At 37.6% G+C, this 20,318-nt stretch overlaps 1 protein-coding gene across 1 annotated transcript in view; it reads right to left on the reverse strand.

Annotated features, from left to right (window-relative positions):
- LOC113069963 (cadherin-23-like) overlaps positions 1-20,318 on the reverse strand; it is a gene marked incomplete at its 3' end in the record, with an annotated part of 54,576 nt that overhangs the window by 14,986 nt on the left and 19,272 nt on the right. Inside the window, exon 3 of the mRNA XM_026243109.1 lies at positions 17,541-17,615. Coding sequence (XP_026098894.1) covers positions 17,541-17,615 — 75 coding nt within the window. The remainder of the gene's footprint in view (positions 1-17,540; positions 17,616-20,318) is intronic.

Consider the following 20,318-nt stretch of genomic DNA (forward strand, 5'->3'; position numbering starts at 1 on the left):
TATACTGTAACTTGCTGTTTCAAATAAATAAATAAATAAATGTGTTTTATTTCCTTTTTGTGATATCTTTTGAATAAATTATAATGATATATATATATATATATATATATATATATATATATATATATATATATATATATTACAATTAAATTTTATTTATATATATATATATATATATATATATATATATATATATACATACAATTTGTTTTGTATAATTTATTTCCACAGTTGCACTATAGAAAGATAAGAAATGTAGAAGAAGGAAAAATCATATTTTCTCCGTATGGTGGATGTCTTTTAAATAAATACATAAATACTTAAATAGATGAATAAATAAATATTTTAAATTAAATAAATTACAAAATGGTGGGAATTAGACCTAGATCCAGATCTAGCTGGAAACATAGCTGTAGTGAAAAACACAAGATGCACAATCAGGAGCTTGACCCCGTCAATAACTGAACTTGAAACCATAAAATCAGGCCTCTTCATGCTTTCCCTGGATGATCCAGCAGGGTGTTGTGGCCTCCTGCCATCAGGATGAGGTAAGACTACGGTAGACAATGACTGGTCATGACCGGATAGTGTTCTAGAGTCTAATCTGTCCATTCCAGGAATGAGTTTGTGACACAATGTGTGTGCCGAAGATAATGGATAAATAATTAATAAAATAAACACCATGGCAAGGACACACACACAAAAGGTTCCACCTGACACAAACTGTGCATCGTGAAAAATCACGCACACACACCCTTTACTCAAGTCCCATTTAGCTGTCAGAAGTCTGGAGAATTTAAAAACCCATCAAAGAACTCCAAAGCTATCACACACCTCACTAACGCCACTCACATTACTTTTCTCTCATCCTTCTCCATCTGTCTTTCCTCCTCTTTTAGTTTGGCAAGCGACAGAGAGCGATGGTTAGGGACGTTTTAGAAATGTTTGGGCAGAGCCTCAGGGGGAGCCTTCAAGGATACCTAAAAAAATGAGCAAAGCAGCAGGATCCCGACAGGAAGAAGAAAAGCCTTTCTGTTTGAATAGAAGTCTATGGAGAAGACTATAATATGACTATATGTATGACTTGGCATGACTCCTAATATGATAATCATTTTTTCTCAATTGCTATTCATATTCATACAGTACACTGCATATGTTAAATTAGTATAATATGTATAGTATAACTTTCATAAAAAATTGTCAAATGCTTAATTTTCATCAAACAGGCTACATTTAATAAAATAAAATTCTAAATAAATAGATGAAGAATTCTAGAGTGTCCTCTAAGTGCCATCTGAAATTTTCATCTAAAATGAGCATTTTTATTAGACTCCTATGTTTGGGTTCAGTTATTTTACTCTAATGGCAATGTACAAGTCATTTTCTGTGCAAATGCAAAGTTAAATAACTTAAGATAAATATACAAGCCTGATAAAAATTATTATTGTAGAAGACTGTTTCAGGTTGCAATTTCTGAACTCTTAAAATAAAATAAGATAAAACATACCTTTTGAATTTTAATTATTTTTTTTTTCTTAACACATGTACCATGATCAGCAAATCTTTCTTCTCAATTCACAAGTCAGAACGTTTACAATTCTGAAGGAGCGCTACAATACACAGTGTCTATATTTCTTTACACACACACATATACATTTCTCTCACTTGATAACTCTTTTGTTGACCTCTTGAACCTGTGCTTCATCTGGAGTGGAGTTCAATCAAAACTAAGGGAACTCTAATGTGTGTGTTTTCACTCACAGGTTCAGCCATTTCATGCCTCTCAATCACCTCTGCAATCCTTCCTCGCTTCTCTTACCCCATCCTTTCTTTTCACACCTTTTCACTTAAACGCCAAACACTTGGAGAGAGTGTTTGCCATCACTGCTGTCGACCGCGGAGCTGTCCGTCACTCAGGGCTGCTGTAGAAGCAGGTCTGTTCCAGAGAGCATTTGGTTCTGATGTGTGCCAATGTGACATATATGTCCAAAATCAGCATAAATTAAAGGCAGTGCAATGATTTTACAGATTAAATGATTTATTCTTCCTGTTTTTATTCAGCAGTAATGACAATGAAGTGGATTTAAAAAAAAATCCAATCCTTTAAATTAAATTTCCAATCCTTTCCCTCTCTGTCCAACTTCACTTCCTGTCAACGTGCTGTAAATATATATTTTTTTCATATATATTTCAACAGAATTTGCCATTAGCACATAACAGAATGATTTAGTCTTCAAATAGGCAGCATAAAATAATTAATAATGTAGTAATATATAAATATATAAGTAATATAATAAAATAAAAAAATAAAATAAAATAAAAAAATTCCTGAATCTATCCCACTTCACTTCCCGTTAACATGCTGTCCCATAATAATAAAAACAAAAATGCAAAAAATAAACGTATATTATTTTGTATTATATTATATTACTTTGTAAAATATTACAATAATAATAATAACAATAATAATAAATAGGCAGCTTTTAATAAAAAATAAGAAAAGTTGAAAAAATATTGTAGTAGTAATTATGGTACAATTTATAATTCGTTTCCCTATTTTGTATTGATATTTTTCAAAACTGAAATTATTGCTTCATCCGTTTTCTTGGACTTATTTTCTGTTTTGCTGAGCTTACTGCAATACATTATGAGATTACCTTCTCTAGGAAAGATGCATGTGACACAGCTACCTTTCAGACTTTACACTTGAAGTGCATATATCATGTATTTAAAACACTGCCTATGCGGGCAGCTCACTGGGAATTGGGGTCTTCATCTATCTGTTGACCCGCTAACTCTCTCTCGTTACCCGTGGCTGAACTGCTGACAGTGAGTTCATAGAGGTGGTCACAGAAAAAGGAGGATGAAGGTTGGAGGATTTCAGCTTCGGTCTCCAGGTCACAGACAAACAGACAGACGTGTGAGTTTGTGCATGTCGGCATCTTTCCACACACCTCAAGAAATTCTACCGCATCAGCTTTGAAGTTTGAACTGCTCCTTTCAGAGCTCCTAACAAACCACCGATGTTATGGATTATAAATGAACTAATTATTTGTAATGCTCATTAGCTCCAGGTCCTAATTAGCCTAAATTAATATTGGTTTTGATAAAGACAATGGCGAAGGAAAATTGGCAATTGACCTTCTCTGTTAATCTGGAGAGAAACAGAAGAGAGAGAGACCAAAGGTGAGTGAAGAAAGTGTGTATAAAATCACAAACTTTCAGCATGACAGTTGAATAAAATGCATACATTGGCTCTGTTCCAAAACCTAGCGAAATGCCTTTGAAGGCACAATTTTTAGACATTTCAAGGCAAAGGGTAGCTCTCATATGATATACCTTCTTCTTGACAAATGCACAGAGAAGACGATTCCATAATGGGACACAAAAGTGTCAGACACAACCAGTTCGCCTACAGAGAGGCCTGGAGAGGCCTACTACCTGTTACCAGATGACCACCTCAGTGGAAGGTAATATGGAACTCGACTCCAGGGAGGCCTGGTGAGGCCTACTACCTGACAACCACAAACCGTGGGAGCTCGTTTTCTAGTGGAAACGCAGCATGTGGGAGCTAAATTTCCAGGGAGGCCTGGTGAGGCCAACTACCTGACAACCACAGTATGTGGGAGCTCGCTTTCAGAGAGACCTGGTGAAGCCTACTATCTGAAACACCACAATATGCGGGAGTCCACACAGCGATGCTTGGGGTGTATAACAAATACACACTGGTTGAATGAATGAAGCCCAAGGAGTTGGGGCTAATCATCTTAAGAAAGGGAACGAAGCGGAGCGCGTAACCCTTACTGTACAGGATTTTAGAAAGTGCGCAGAGCCTTGCGTGCACACTTACCACTTACGTGGATTTGAGACAGTGCGCAAAGTGTTCACGTGCACACTGACAACAATGTGGTTTTGAGACAGTACACAGGCTTAGAGTGTGTACAGAAAGGTTCCTAAGCATCGCAGAGGCGCTGGATCGCACGGGAGAGGCGAGCTCCAACCCTCAAGTGAGGGGAGCATCACTTGAGGCAGTACATACAGAAGGACTCCGTAACTACCACCTCCCCAGATGCGCCAAGCGGCCAGACGGCCCCTCAGGGTGACCTGGCCAGATATCCATGAAATTCTTCTTTTTTTTTTTTTTTTTTGCCGCGGCGCGATCCATAACCTCTAACAGCTCCCCATACGCAGAGCAGGAGAAATGAGCGGCTCAGCCTCAGCTTCAACTTCAGTGTCAGAAAGGGTTAATGACAACGCATCTTCCTCTCGAAGTTCGCTCTCGTTTGCCGCCGGAGAGTGTGAGAGGAAAAGTCCCTCTCTACACTCCTCAGCGAGATCCACCTGTGATCCCCACGGGCTCATTCTCCTCCGTGCCTCGGCAACGGCGGGTCCTGAGCCGCGAGATCCAGATGACAAATGAGAGCGGAGCTTTTTCACAGAAAAACGCTCGCAGTGCGCACAGATTGCTCCCTAAAGGACATTGCGCGTGTGCTCTTCGCCCAAACAAGAGACGCAAAGACTTTGTGTGTCATCAGGTGTCAAATAACGCTGACATGGATGCACACACTGTTTAAACGCCTTGCTAGTGGATGCCATGATAACAATAAAAGATCGCTTCTCAGATGTACGCTTCAAACAAAACAGTCAATGAAGACGAAGAAGATAAGTGACGGGTCCTACGGGCGTGTATATATAGTCGCGCCGGTAGCGACGTCAGAGGCTGTCGCCGGCCAACACGTTGGCGTTTTTCAAAGTATGCTTCAGACACGGGTCACGACGAGGTGTTCCCCATAGTGTCCCTTCAGAGGACGCAGTTTGAAGTTCCCTTGACAGGGAATCAGCTGTCAGTCTGAAGGTCTGGCTATGCGACACTAACTGATCATTGACCACAGTTCCTATGTCAAACTGATTTTGTAATGATTTTGAAAGTTTCTTATGCTTACCTGCATTTATTTAATTAAAACGGGGTAAAAACTGTAATATTGGGAAATGTTTAAAATAATTTTTCTATTTACAGTTGTGCTGCTTAATATGTTTGAGGAAACAGTGATACAGTTTCTAATTAATCTAATTCATTTGATTAAAAAAAATTCAAAAGGGCAGCATTTAAATTAAACTTTTTTTGAAACAATGTAAAAGTCCTTACTGTCACTTTTGATCAATTTAGTGCATCCTTGGTAATAAATGAAATTTTAGAAGAAAGGGTTTAAAAGAAATCTTACTGACCTCCAACTTTTGAATGGTAGCGTATATATTTAAAATAAAAGCAAGCTAAAGCAAAAAATAAATAAATAAAAATGAAATAAAATCTCCAAAGCGAAATTAGTGCTCTGGACCAAGTTGTCAGGGCTCCAAAAAGCATGGACATCTATTTTTCCCTATCTCCTGCCTTTCACGTAACAACACATGCTCAGCGAGACCACTGATAAAGAAGGTTTAGAGCTCTTGTGCTGTCAATCAGATCGGGAGATGGCCAGCTGTAATTCCAAATTTTGGGGTTGCCAACTTTAGGTTTTTCTACAACCACCAGTCCAGACATGCCCCTGCAGTCACCTCAGAGTACCACAGAGACAACGAGAAACAGAAACCTGTTAAATGTCAAACACTCTCTCCTGCAAGAGATAAGAGGGAGAGCCTCAATTATAGACACATCCCTCCCAACTACCAGCAAATGCTCCCGCACCTCTGCAACACACGAACACAACCCTATCCAGGTCGAAATTAAATGTGGAGAAGCGCTGCACTGCTAGATACTGTCAGATTGAAGACATAATTGCTTGGTCTTTGCGAGCTTAACCTGAATGACAATAAGAATCAATAGAGCAGAAGCGAGAGAGGAGTGGACTGAGAGAATGAAGCGGAGATAAACAGTTGGAAAACAAAGAAAAATCCAAGAGTGAAGCTGGAGATTTGAGCCGCGTGTTTGAGGAGGTGACTCTCTGTGGACACACGGGACCAGTGGATTAACCCCATCAGACAACGCTGCTCCAAATGTCATCGGAGCGGTGAAGGACATGATAACCTTTCAGCACACATGCAAACCCCTCTCCTAAATTCCCACACACTTTAACACTCTCATTATCTGATGGACGCAAATATTCACAGAAAGTGACATGAGAGGCACAAAGTGGCGGAGCACAGACAGGTAAAGCCCGCGCGGGTGCTTGTTGTCGTCGGCTGGGCAGAGAGCGGGTCACTGATGTGAGACATCAATTTCCAGGTAGGCTGCTCTCAGCGGCTCCAGCAGGTATCAGCCAACACACACCTGCCTCTGATAAGCAGCTGCCGCAAAATGATCTCAACCACACACACACAAGCGCGCACAACATGCATTATTCACACACACACAGACCAGTACATCCATGCACACCTAAATGGCACACACAGAAATTGGATGAGTCATGCTATTCTTTCAGACATACGCTTTTCCTTGATTTTGCATACTAATTAATCAAATAAAATTGTAAAAACTATAAATGACCGTAAATAAAATCACTAACCAAGGATTAGAATTTCTCTAAGATCTTTCAAGAAAAAATTGGTACTACTACAAGCTGTACTGAATTAGTAAGCAGTGCTTTTTCTCATAATAGTATATATATATATATATATTTTTTTTTTTATCAAATTCACAACAGTTGCATAAGGTTAATTCTGAGCAAATTACATTTCAGATAGCATAAGTAACTTTATTTTATATTTTTAAAACATAATAAACTCATGTTTGAAAATTGCTATAGGTGTCACATGTATGATCTGTTTTAGTTTAGTTTTCTGTGTTTCCTTTCCCCTGCCTAGTTTACTGGTGGAGATCGAGTTCTTGGAGGAAAGCCGGTTCCATCCAGCTCAAGTCCTCCAGTATTCCTTCTCAGCCTCCCTCTCCCACCTCCTCTTAAACAAGCCAGTCCCTCAGCTCACCCTCAGTCAGCATCATCTGCGTGCTCTGATCTGCCTTGGGACTACCAGTCTCCAGCTCTGCCTTGGCATGAGGATCCCCTGTCTCCACTTCCAGCCTTCGAGTCCCTGACTCTACCTTGGTCCTTCGACCCATTGGCTCCACCTTTGCTCCTAGTTCCCTCATCTCCACCGTGGCCCATCATTTCACCATTCACCATCTGTCACCTCGGGACTCCAATCCTCTGGCTTCGCCTCATCACTCCGTCCCTCTGGCTTTGTCAGGCTCCTCCTTGCCCTCCAGCTCCACATCCATCCTCAATCTTCTGGAGCCCCACCACCGCCTTGGTTGCCTGAGCCTTCTGCTCCACCTTGGCACTCCCGATCCTCTGAGTCACTCTAGTTCTGCAGCTGCTCTGCTCTATCCTGGGCTCCTACTCCACCGGTGTCATCTCTGTCAGTCGGCCCCCTGGTGTTTTCAGCCCAATCTCTACCACGGCTCCTCCCACCGTCGACTCAAGCGTGGGCCGCTATCCTGGCTGGCCTCTGGATCTCCATCTGGCTCCGGGCTTCTCCCTCCATCTACTCTGTCTTGGCCCTATGAACTATGCCCATTTCCCATTGCCTGCTCCACAACCGCCTCCTGAACCCCCACCATCCCTCCTCTGTTCGACTATTTTTGTTTGGAGGGGGTTCCGGGAGGGGGCAAACTGTCACATGTATGATCTGTTTTAGTTTAGTTTTCTGTGTTTCTTTTGTCCTGCCTAGTTTGTTTCCAAGGTTTTTGATTCATTAGCTCCACACCTGTTTCAGTTCTCCCAATTAAGTTTCTAGTACTTAAGTTCTGTGTCTTTTCCAGTGGTGTTTTGTCTGCTACTATTTGGATTTGTGTTTTGGTTGTGCCCATTCTCTCCTGTGGAATATTAAAATTACTCTTTTAGTATGATTTCTGAAAGATCATGTGACACTGAAGACTGGAGTAATGATGCTGAAAACTCAGCTTTGTATCACAGGAATAAATGACAATTTGAAATGTATTAAAATAGAGAAACCATAATTTCACAATAAAACTTTTTTACTGCAACCTTGGTGAGCAGAAGAGATTACTTTCAAAAATACTGAACAGAAGGCTTAGGTAGTGTACTCTTAGTTCTAAAAATAATTTGTAAATCATTTTTAATAGGTTATTAATCATTATTTGATATTTTGAAATAAAGTCAGCCTTGATGAGAATCTGAATATAAAGAATGAGAATATAACATTTCAATAAGTATATAAAATGTTAAAACATTTTATAACATTTACTGTACATCTGATCACATACTCTCCATATAAAAACATTATATTAGCTGTTCTCTCTGGTCTGAAACACAAAGTCGTACTTACGAGTCCTTACTATTCCCATCAAGCCTTATGATACTCGTGTGTGATGTAACAGAGCATCAAGATACAGTCTCAAATGGCTTCGGTCTTCTGTTTCCCCAGAGACGTAACCTTACACACCTGCAGCCTGGGTAAAGGTCAGTCAGTGAGATCATATAATCATCAGCCTGGACAGACAGATACAATACAGCAAAAACTGTCTGGAGACACACACTCACTTTCATTTTTCATAATGGCCTGTCTGAATATTACTGCTTAAATTAAAGCTGAATTTTTTGAATATTTAAAATCCTTTTTCCTGTGCCAGTTTAATAAAGCAACTGCATATTTCTGATGTAATCTGTTTTAAGAATCATATCAGGTCAGAGCTGGGAAAGTGTTTGGTAACGTGAGCTTATTACTGCAAGAGCGTCTATGAACACTTCCAAATGACCCCAATCAATTACACATTAGAGTCAGCATCAGAAATATGCAAGCCCTTATAAATCATAAGACAATGATGGGGTCACCGAGAGAGGGGGGTGGGGGATAGAAGTGCCGAAGGACACACTGTCTTTAATCTCAGATTTAATGCAAATAAAGCAGAAATATTTACTTAATTTTATGGGATAGACAACTAATGTACACTAGTTGATGATCTAAATAGATTGTCAATAACTTATGTCAATATATACTGTATAAAGCTGATAACTGGATGATTTTGTGGTTTATTCATCAATCTATTAAGAGGTTGCTATGTTATAGAACTCAAGAAACATAATGGAATTCTCAGTGATGCTTCAGCTCAATCCTGGATGTTCCACTCAACTAGAGAACAAAGACACAAATGAGACAGCTGTTGATATGTAGCAAGACAACAGAACTAAGATTAATATCACAGCACAGATAACCAACTCACGTAAGAATCTGACGAGACCATATCTGGTATTTGACTGCAGATTTCGGCTTGAGAAAAATTTGAGAACTTGAGATCTGTTCTAAACCTCTAGAGAAGACACGTGTGAGTTTCGACACTTCTTCCTCAGTATTAAAAATTTAACTTAAAGAATTAAGCACAAGTCTCACTTGCTTTCTGTTTAATTAATGAGTAACGACTAAGAAAATAAAGAGTACTCTTTGCATTAGGGATTTATAGACACTTGAAAAGGTAGACCATCCTCAATTCAAGCAAATTCTCTCCTAGAAAATACAAATACACTGGAACAACAATATTCTGTACTGTAAAATTTTGGGGGCACTGTGAAATTACCATGTTGAATAAACAAGACTACAACAATTGCAGTTAATTATTACACTTTCCAATAAATTCCTATTAGTTAAAATTAGTTAATGCATAAACAATTTCTTAGAATAAGCAACATTTAAATAATGTTTACAGACACAACTTCTTAATTTAATATATTGTTTTGATGAAAAAAAAATTTTATTAACATTTTATTAAGAGAAAATAACTTAATTGTTAGTTTGTGTTTACTCATGTAGTTAACTAATGTTCACAAATGAACGAATATTAACAAATCAATTGTAAAGTGTTACCCAGTTGGTAATACTATTCTAATAATTCATAAAATTAAGGTTGAACCACTGATGTCACATGGACTATTTTACCGATGTCCTACCTTTCTGGGCTTTGAACATAATCAGTTGGGTTGCTGTCTGTGCAGGGTCAGAAAGCCCGCGGATTTCATCAAAATGATCTCAATCTGTGTCTTGCAGATTTGGAATAACATTTCTGGTTGAACTATCCTCTTTAATTGTTAACACCAGGTAAATTAAGTGTGAAACATCACACAGGATCACCCAAACCATTTTCCCAGGTTTACAATGACCCAGAGTTCTCTATCTCGTGTGAAAAGCCCCCATGTGTTCTGCACACATGAACAGGAACACACACTATACACCAAAGGCCTGATGGAGAGAGTGTTTACAGACAGCATTCAAAAGTACAGCATTATCTCCTTGAGTGAGAGCGAAGGAGCATATATGTTGTCATCATTTTAAGTTACTGGAAACTAGAGTGACCTGAGGTTCAAGGCCACAATGCTGATAGTGCATGGGTCGATTCTTAAAGTACAACCCTTTTTTACCAGTCCAGATCTTTAGCCACCAGGCAGCACTGCCTTTTCTTGCTTTATTTTTAAACAGGATCTGTATTTATTGAAAGTCTGCCTCCTTAAAGCTAGAGTTGAAGCAGCCACCTGAACTTGGCCAACTATCAACATCCAGCCAAAGATATGACTGACTAGCAATTTACTACATATCTGAGGGAATTTTTTTTCAGTGTGTATAGATAGATCAATTAGACAATTGGTGCGGAATAAAAGATTAAACAATGAATAAAAAAATATGCATGCATATATGTCTTAAGTCGCTGGGGTATATAATAGCCAAAAAAACATTGTATGGGTCAAAATTATTGATTTTTCTTTTATGCCAAAAATCATTAGGATATTAAGGAAAGATCACGTTCCATGAAAATATTTTGTAAATTTCCTACCGCATTGCTAAGAACTTAATTTGAACAACTTTAAAGGTGATTTTCTCAGTATTTAGATTTTTTTTTTTTTTGCACCCTCAGATTCCAATTTTCAAATAGTTGTCTCTTGACCAAATATGGTCAGATCCTAATAAGCCATACATCGATGGAATGTATTTCGGATGTTGTATAAATCTCAATCTGCATGGAACAACATTAATATATAGAATAATTTCATGTTCAGGTAAAACGGTGTCATTAAAACCCTTGAGGCAATCAGTGTGACCCATACTATCATATCATTCAGCAGCCAAATAAATCACTTCCTTCATCATCAGTTCCTCTAAGGTGAGTCTCCATAACACATGGCACTGTTTTAAACTAGCTTCTAAATGAGACGAGAACTTACTGCCAAACAGAACCTGAGGCCGTAACTACTGAAATAATTGCTCCAAGCTCTAAGAAATAAACTGTTTAACAAGGCCACTCATTTAGCTGTCAATCACAGAGAGTCATTTACATTTGAGAAAGCAGGACCGCTCAAAGGAAAGCTTTTTCCTGAGGAAATTTTCTTCATACAAATCAACTCAACAAAGCTTTGGAGTGATTGTCTTTCCAACAGGTATGAATTTTCTCTTTTAAAATTCACTATTTGAGAAAAACTATATTCCATGAAGCATTGAGAACCATTATATGTAGCCAGAACCTCCATTTATTTCTATAGAGACCTTTGAAGTGATTAAATAATTGAGTGGATGAATTGAATTCAAATACAGATTAAAAACAGCTAATGCAGCTGCTAATTCTATATTACAGTTCACCCAAAAGTAAAAAGTCATCTTTAACTTAACATCATGTCATTCCAACCCAAATTATTTTCATTACATCCTTCCATGAAGTGCAAAAGGGCAAAACCTTTGGAAAGTGGTTGGTGATTTTTTCTTCTCAAGCTTTAGAACTACAAATGGCACCAGTAGGGTATGCATGAATGGATGTTAAATTATATTGCCAAAAAATACAAAAGGCACCATAAAAATAGTCCATATGACCAGTGCGCTATATTACTTCTGTAGTCTTCTGAAGCCACACAATGTCTCACAGACAGACCAAGGACTCAGAATTAGTTCAAAATTGGCTCAAAATGTTTTGGTTAGTAAGTTTTATTTTTATTTTTTTAAAGAAAATATCTTATGGTCACCAAGGCTGCTTTATTTGGTCAAACAATTTGGTACAGTTAAAAAACCATAATATTGCAAAAAATACATAACATTTTCAACTGAATAGAAAAAAAAGACTCCTGTGATATTAAAACTAAATTTTAGCAGTCAATGCTGAAATCATTTTAATATGGCGATTTTCCTTTTTTTTTTTTTTTGCTGATTATTATAAATGTTGAAAACTGTTTTGCTGCTTAATCTTCTTGTGAAAAGGATAACATTTATTTGACATACAAATACAAATACAAATACAAATACGAACTGTGTTTATATTCACTTTTAGATTAAACTGATTACTGAATAAAAAAGTTTTTTTTTTTAAATCTAACTAACCAAATCTTTTAAAATCAACACGAGTGGCTAAAGTATAAAGACATAACTTTGTCAATCCAAACATTGGTAGTGAACTGTTAGACATTATCATTATGCTTGAGATTAATAACTTTGATAGTATTCACCCTGAGGTCAATTCCTGCCCCTTTATTTTTCAATTAGAAAAGCCAAGGAGCTCATTACAGAGAAGACTTTAACATGCAAAATGTGGCCCTCACAGACACACTCATACATGCATTAATGCAATTGCATATGATTATTTTCATCTCAGAAAAGGGAGAACGTGCACGTGGGAGCGAGAGAGACCGAATGTGTGAGGCTTAATTGCCATGTTGAAACTAAGTCTGACAGAACAAGTGGATCAAAATAAAGTGGATTATCAGATTAAAGGGTTTTGCCACATGCACATCTTAAGTTAAATACATCCTAAACTTCCTCTGGATTCACACACTGTTAAATTACCACATACACACAGCGCAAATCAAGAAGAAAGGTACGTGATCTGTTAAATGTTCATTATTCAGCAGGTGTTTATCATCATGTTTGTTATCTTTTTTTTATAAGTGCACAAAGTTTTGTTGTTATTATGGTTGTATCCCAAAAAAGTAGACCCTTTACAGATTCGGTTGATGTGTTGCTCTTATCTGTACGATTAAAACTGAAAGTGTAATTTAAGTTCTTTTCGGGGTTATCAGGAGAAAATGACTCATAACGCGTATATGCGTTAATCGACTCCAGAGGGTTAATGTGACATTATGGGAGAAACATTTCATGTACACTAACTGATTTGAGAAATTTCTCCATATGGGATCTCAGGTATCCTTGCAAAAAGTGCTAGGTTTCAAGTCTGTACTTGTGTGTTAAGGGAAGCAACAGAGGCCGTCTGTTCAGAGACTCTGAAAACAACATTCTTTTTTTTTTTATGTGAAAATTCAATCTCTTTCTTTTGAATCTGAATGTTTTATGCATATGACTTGAAAACAAGCCAAATCTGTTTTCTTTCATTTTTGAGTGTGATTTTTAAATGAGTGTATAATTGAAAGGCTGTTATAGCAGTCTAGTAAATATGTGGGAGTGTGCACAAAAAACATTTACATGCAGTTCCACATTACTCATCCACAATAAATAAACATGACCAAGCTTTACCCAGTATTCCAGCATACTTCTATGGACAGAAAAACACCCAAAACAGTCTAACACCAGCAACACAATCTAAGTGTGCTTCTATAGTCACAGAGTAACCTATCAGATCACAGTGACTCAGCTGGACAGACAAGGAACCTAATCCCACCAATCAAAGGTCACAGAAATCTGACCAGTGAGGATTGAGTATCCAACTCCTTTTTGGACTCATTGTAATACTTGGCACATACCTCTCACACATTCAGAAACAAAATATGTTTTATTATATTATTTATTATATTATATTATTATTCCAGAAAATTATTCTGTTCTAACAAAAAAAAAAAAAAAAAAAAATGTAGGAATCCTTCAACGTGTGGTTTAAAGAGCCCAGAAACCAATAGAAATATCTATAAATTAACATCAAAATCCAACTCAGTGATCCCACACATTTTAAAACTAACCAAACTATGCTACAAAGAATCACTGGAAATCATTTCTTTTTAAGCATGTATAAACAGCAGTAACTGTAAAGGTCAGGTCAGGACATCACATTTATCTGATTCTATAACAGCCTGATGTAACCCCCAGAGCTGAAATCAAGACAAGACCCTCTATAACCCAGAACAAACTAGACCCCAAAAGGTCCAGATCCAAACCAAAATATAAGAACAAGGTTGTCCATTTCTATCAACTTAATGCTCTGAGCTACTTTATTTTTGCTAACTAGCATTGGATGTCTTGCACATTTTCTGCAATGGTGAAGATACAATGTCAAGTCAAGTAATTGCCATTATGAATCAGATTGTCTGAAACCAAAGACCAAGACACATATCCAGACTAAGGGCCCTATCATATACCCAACACAATGTGATGCCTGGCAAGAAATTAGCTAGTTTCAGCCTGGCGTGGTTTGATTTTCACGTCCAGTACCATGTTGTTTAAATAGTGAATGCACTTGCGCACATCTGTTCACCCATGGGTGTACTGGTCTGAAGGCGTAGATCATGCAATCGCGTGGTGTTTCCATGCTTTTTCCGTGTGCGTTTGCGATGACGTAAGGTGGCTGCAAACGCACCTAGGTACGATACAACTATTGAGTGTGAAAGCAGACCAATGTTGCAGATGGCACAGGGAACAATCACGCTCGGGCTCGGACCACAGCCCAGTGTGAAAGCCCCCTTATATGTCTTCAAACTCTGGTTCACCTAAGTGGTGCATTTGTGTGCTCTTAATGAAGTCTTCCAACTCCTCTCAGTGGTAGCAGCAGACTGCTGTTAAACTAACATTATAATTATCTGCAGTATGCCCTTTATCCAAAGCCAAACAGGCCTGAAGTATTCTGTCATTTAAACAGATGAATGCATGTGCTACAGTTAGCTAATTGACTAATTAGTCTAATTAAGCCACTTGCCAATTTGGGAGTGAGCACACAGAGGCGTCTCAGCGGAATTTTCCAGATAGCAGAAAGGAGAGGGTCGTAAATTGGCTGGCTGATAAACTACTGCAGTGAGACACCAGCTTTAAGCACATACAAGCAGTATGGATACTGAAGGCAACGGTAACATTTACCACAGACCATGTGCCAACAGCAACAGTACCAACTCCCTAAAGGACTGGTGCACTGTCAAATCTCTGCAAAGTGGTCATATTAAACATAAGACCATTGCATGATACCTAAAATAATAATAATAATAATAACAATCATAGTCATAATACTTATATGCCTTAAAATAAAATAAAATAAAGTGCATTTGGATATGCCCTAGGCAAAGCGGGAATGTAGAGATTAGCAAAGATTAAAAAAAAAAAATTGAAAACTTTGAATTATGCATATACACACACTCCAGTGAAAAGTCTGTGTCTCCATCGAGTCATGAGTGCGAACGTGTTGGTTTGCAAGCATTTATTAGTGTAAGTGTGTGTGTGTTTGTGTTGGGGTTTGCCAGTGCGTGTGTGTCTTTTGGAAGTCCTCCAGTACGAGGACATCTGCGCTACTAATAAACTATAACTCTGACAAATTGGCACTGTCCAATCATCCGCCCTCTCCATGAATAAGCCATCAGAGTCATCCAATCAGACATGGCTGACGGCTCCAGCCACCAATCAGAGTCAGGCAGGGCAGAGAGGACACACAGGGCACGCTGACACTGCTGTGGGTGGAAATGAACCCTGACTGAACCGACGCTGGTCTGGGAACAGCTTGTCACATCCTAATCAATCTTAATATACAGAAATTAACATAGTAGGGTCTGAACAACTACAATTTTTTTTACTGGTCACATACAAAGTAGTCAACTAGTTGTGAGTTCATTGTTAACCTCATGTAAATGTCTCATCAAACAACATGCAGCATCAGCGTCTTTGCTGTTCAACGCTGCGTTGATGGAGAGTGTGAGTGGCTCTTTAATGTGTCATGACAGATCGCTGTAGCAGCATGTGAACTGATCATCTCTTCCTCTTTACTAGAAATAGCACAAAATAAACATAAATGAACATCAGAAGGTATCTTTTTTTCAACTGCAAAAAAAAAAAAAAGGTGTAAAGTGAAGTAACGCCCTGTAACGAGTTATAATGTATTAGAGGCGCATTAGTGAGCCCTTCTAAAACACACATTTAAACACTAACTGCTTGTTTGAGATGGTTCAGGTAAAATGGGCTGGATGGCAGAATTCTGAGATTTTATGGATAAGTGAGGTATAAGTGTATTTGCGGTTCAGAGAGCCTCCTATCAGCGAAGGGGCCCGATAGATCTATTTTAAAACCAACTCACGACAACACGCAGCAAGGTGATGAAAACCCTGACACTCTCAAATTGCCCTGTCAATCATCAGGGTCTCTAAAAAATGCTGAAATACATTCAGGCACAGACAGAAACGTAAAGACAGAGACTGTTAGAGTAAAACACCGCTTGAGACCAAACGCACAGAGTTAAATCTAAACCAACTATTCAACACACCAGATAAGGAGTATTCCTAATTTTGCTGCAGTCATGTACTTCTCTTCTCAGCCAATGATGCAGTATCGCAAAGACTGGTTTCCTGACACTGTCCTCATCTTTTTAAGGCGCTGAGGAAAGTAGTTGCAGTTTAATGTAATTTTTTATGATAAAATGTTGCAATTAATGCTTCAATCTATAAAAAAAATGGCTAACATTCAATGCTGGATTTCGGTATAATGCACCAAATGCACAAAAAAAGTTTACGCTTTTCAAACCTATGGCAGGAGAAAACATATAAAGTCAAAGTATTTAAGTGTTTTCGCTCTTGTTACTGCTTATGAGATTTTTATGAAGACAAAGCACTTTTTAGACCTAAAAAAAGTGCTTTATTCCAAATATAGTTCTGTTCTAAATAAGCGTTTATCATGCTGTCCATAACAAGCAAGAGGTTAAAAAACAGACGCAAATAAGGAACAGTGAGAAAAACTGCAGACTGAGGGTCAGATAAGAGCACAAAAGCAGCTTATGCTAACAAGAGATCAAAAGGTTAAATAAACATGCATGCTCTTCAACCTAAAGACAGGAACACAATGAATAAGGGAAGAAGAAGTGTAGAAAGAGGAGAAATTGGAAGTATACAGTAGACAGCAAGGAGGAATTAATATCCTTTATGAAATGAAAATGCTTGCAATTAACATATATGTCAAAATATGCATGGCTGTAGTTCCAGTGCTTTACAGAATATGAAAATTTTAAATGAGTGTTTTAGCATGCAACCTTAAACGTTCCACAAAAAAAAAAAAAAAAAATTACCTCTCAAATATTTAGTTCACTGTATTATCTTAAAAAATGCCATTACCACATGATTTCATGTATAAACCATTTCTGCAGATACTTATAGCAAACATAACTATTCATATACTGCATACTCTTTGCCATCATAATGCCCATTTTTCTAATATGTGTCTTTTGCTTAGTTTAACCAACTGAATGATCTAAAAGTCAAGCCAAACATGGTCCATTCAGCAAATGGTACTACAATCACAAAAACTGAAAAATAAGTTCATTTGTGAGAATGTGTAGAAATATCCATCAGTGTGTGTACAGATAGAGCAGTGTGTGTGTGTGTGTGTGTGTGTGTGTGTGTGTGTGTGTGTGTGTGTGAGTCACTCACCCACTGGTGTGTTCTCATAGATGAGCAGGAACGACTGGAAGAAGTAATTCTGGAAACGAGGCGGCTGATTAGAGGCTGGAGGGGAGAGAGAGCGAGACATGGGTCTTAATAAGAGAAAACACACAGTTACAGCTGTTACATGAGACTGCAAACAGAAAATGACACTGATGAACACATCAAATGAACACTCTCAATGTTGAGCCGTTTCCAGTCAGGATGAGGGTTGTGTGAGAGCATGGTGTATACAGTATGTGTATACAGAATATTAAAATAAAATGTTCTGCAAAGGTTCCTTGTTCTGCTGTTTCTTCAGGGAAAGATACAATTGTGTACAAGGTTCTTGAGTTTGCTGGTTCTTTGCAGTACTAAAAAAACACAATGTTATTAACTAGACTAAATTTTGCAATAGCTCAGATTTTTCCCAGTAACAAGCAATTTTTAAGCAATAAATAGCCTTACTGTCACTTTTGATCAAGTTAATGCATTGCTTTATTCAGAAACAATGCATTAACTTGATCAAAAGTGAAAGTAAGGATATGTATAATCTTACAAAAGGTTTATTTTTTCTAATAATTAAATGCTGTTCTTTTTAACTTTCTATTCAACAAAGAATCAGTTTACACAAAAATATTAAGCAGCAAAAAACTGTATTCAGCATTCTGAAATGTTTCTTGAGGAAAAAATCAGCATTAGATTTCTGAAGGATCATGTGACACTGAAGACTGGAGTAATGATGCTGAAAATATATATACACACACATTAGTGTGTGTGTGTGTGTGTGTGTTTATAAAAAAAAAATATGTAAGCATATTTTAAATATATAAATGCCCTTTTAAATATACAATATACTTTTAAATGTACAACAGTTTTTACAGCGTAACATTTCTTGAATTCCCCAACACTAGCAATCAATATTTCACTACTACACACTTTGCTCTGACATGTGTAAACTTCCCCATCTGTGCTTGTTGTGTGCGAGACATGTTTCCCCAGTCTATATATGCGTGTGTGTGTTCTCTTTCCAGGGGTAGCAGGAGACAAGCAGATTTGTCAGGAAGATCAGGGGAGCTTTGATCGTGTGCATGGGTAGTGGGCCACAGAGACAACACACACTCCAGAAAAGGGCTTGTGCATGTGTGTGTTTGAAGTGCTGGTGTCTGATAGGGTGAATCACTTTTTGACTACGCTTTGAACGCGGCAAGAACAAACCAGGGAGAGAGAGAGAGAGAGAGAGAGAGAGAGAGAGAGAGAGAGAGAGAGAGGGATGCAGAGCAAGAAACGAAAGCTATTGACTGTGTATCCGCCAATACGCAGTAACTAGAATCAATCTAGAGTAACACGTCAGCCCGTGTTAATTACTGAACCATTACAGAATGGCAGCGGAGATTAAAACAAGTTTTAGGTGTGTGACAAACTGGATCACAGATTTAATGAGAGTTCCTTTCAGCCAAAAGCGAAGCCTGTCGCATCTGTCCCGGCTTCAGCTCCAGATCTTTACACTGTCATTATAAAATTAATAATCATATCATTATTGTTGCTTAATGAAATTTCCTTTGAGCCCCATGCATTGAAATTAAATTGTAATGAATACTGAAATTAATATGATTTAATTGAATTTTCACACTTAAGACTAAGGCCTGTTTCACACATCCAATGTCAGCAACCTATAACTGACGTGTAATTTATTTCAGCGCATAAAGCTGTGTGCAAAACAATAAAAGATGCTGTTTTTGCAGGCAGTATAAGGAGGTAAAAACGCATAAAAGCACATGTGAATCAATAATGCTTTCACCGCTAAGCCAAGTTTTGTTGTACTTCAAATAATGATTCAAAAATATGGTCAAAATACACTTTAACCAATTTATCAACACATTCGTTACAATACAGTTAAGCTTACACTTTGGGGTTTGTAATAGTTCTCAATGGCCTGCTCTTGACAATTTGATAATTTATAGCCATTATCAAAGAAAAACTGTGTCGTAATGAAAGCTCTACAGATGCCTGCGGCTGCTGTTACGCTGCTTCCACCGCTGCAGAGCCAGGATAGCTGATGTTTTCCCATTGTGACATTGACTGAGAGTCTTTTGAGTGAACAGGTCAGACAGAACCTCCATCATATCAGATCTCTTCACAGACACCATCATTTTTATGAAGACACCTCACCTCTCTTCCACTATTTACCTTAAAAAGTTCACCACAAAAAAGGAAAAAGGAAAATCTTATTCTTCCAGTTCTTCCAGTTTATTTTGTGCATATAAGCACCAATAGGGCAAAAAACAACTGTTGTATTGTTTTAGGGCAAAAAGAAAGATTTTCAGTGAATAACCACTTGAATTTCTGTTGGTCTGTTTTTCACAAAAAGCTTCAAATCTACCAAATTATTCAAAAGACTTGAAATATGGCATACAAGTCCTATGGACTACTTTTGTGACATTGTTGTGGTCTTTTTTTTTTTGGCACTTGATTGGTCTTGACTAAAACTAAAAAAGACCACAAAAGAACCCATACAGCAATCAATAATTGTGCACTACTCTGAAAGTATTCTGAAGCCAAACAACAGCTGATATATAGGCTGTTATTCACTGGAAATCATGCATTGATATGTTCACATTTATAAATATATGTATATATATATATATATATATATATATATATATATATATATATATATATATATATATATATGTATGTAAACAGAAAGGAGATTTGAAGTCAGTGTAAAAATTCACCCTATCTAATTTCTATTGATCTTATTGTGAACAATTAATTCATGCATAT

This window comes from Carassius auratus, unplaced genomic scaffold (genome assembly GCF_003368295.1).
Source record: "Carassius auratus strain Wakin unplaced genomic scaffold, ASM336829v1 scaf_tig00002592, whole genome shotgun sequence".
Classification (NCBI taxonomy): domain Eukaryota; kingdom Metazoa; phylum Chordata; class Actinopteri; order Cypriniformes; family Cyprinidae; genus Carassius; species Carassius auratus.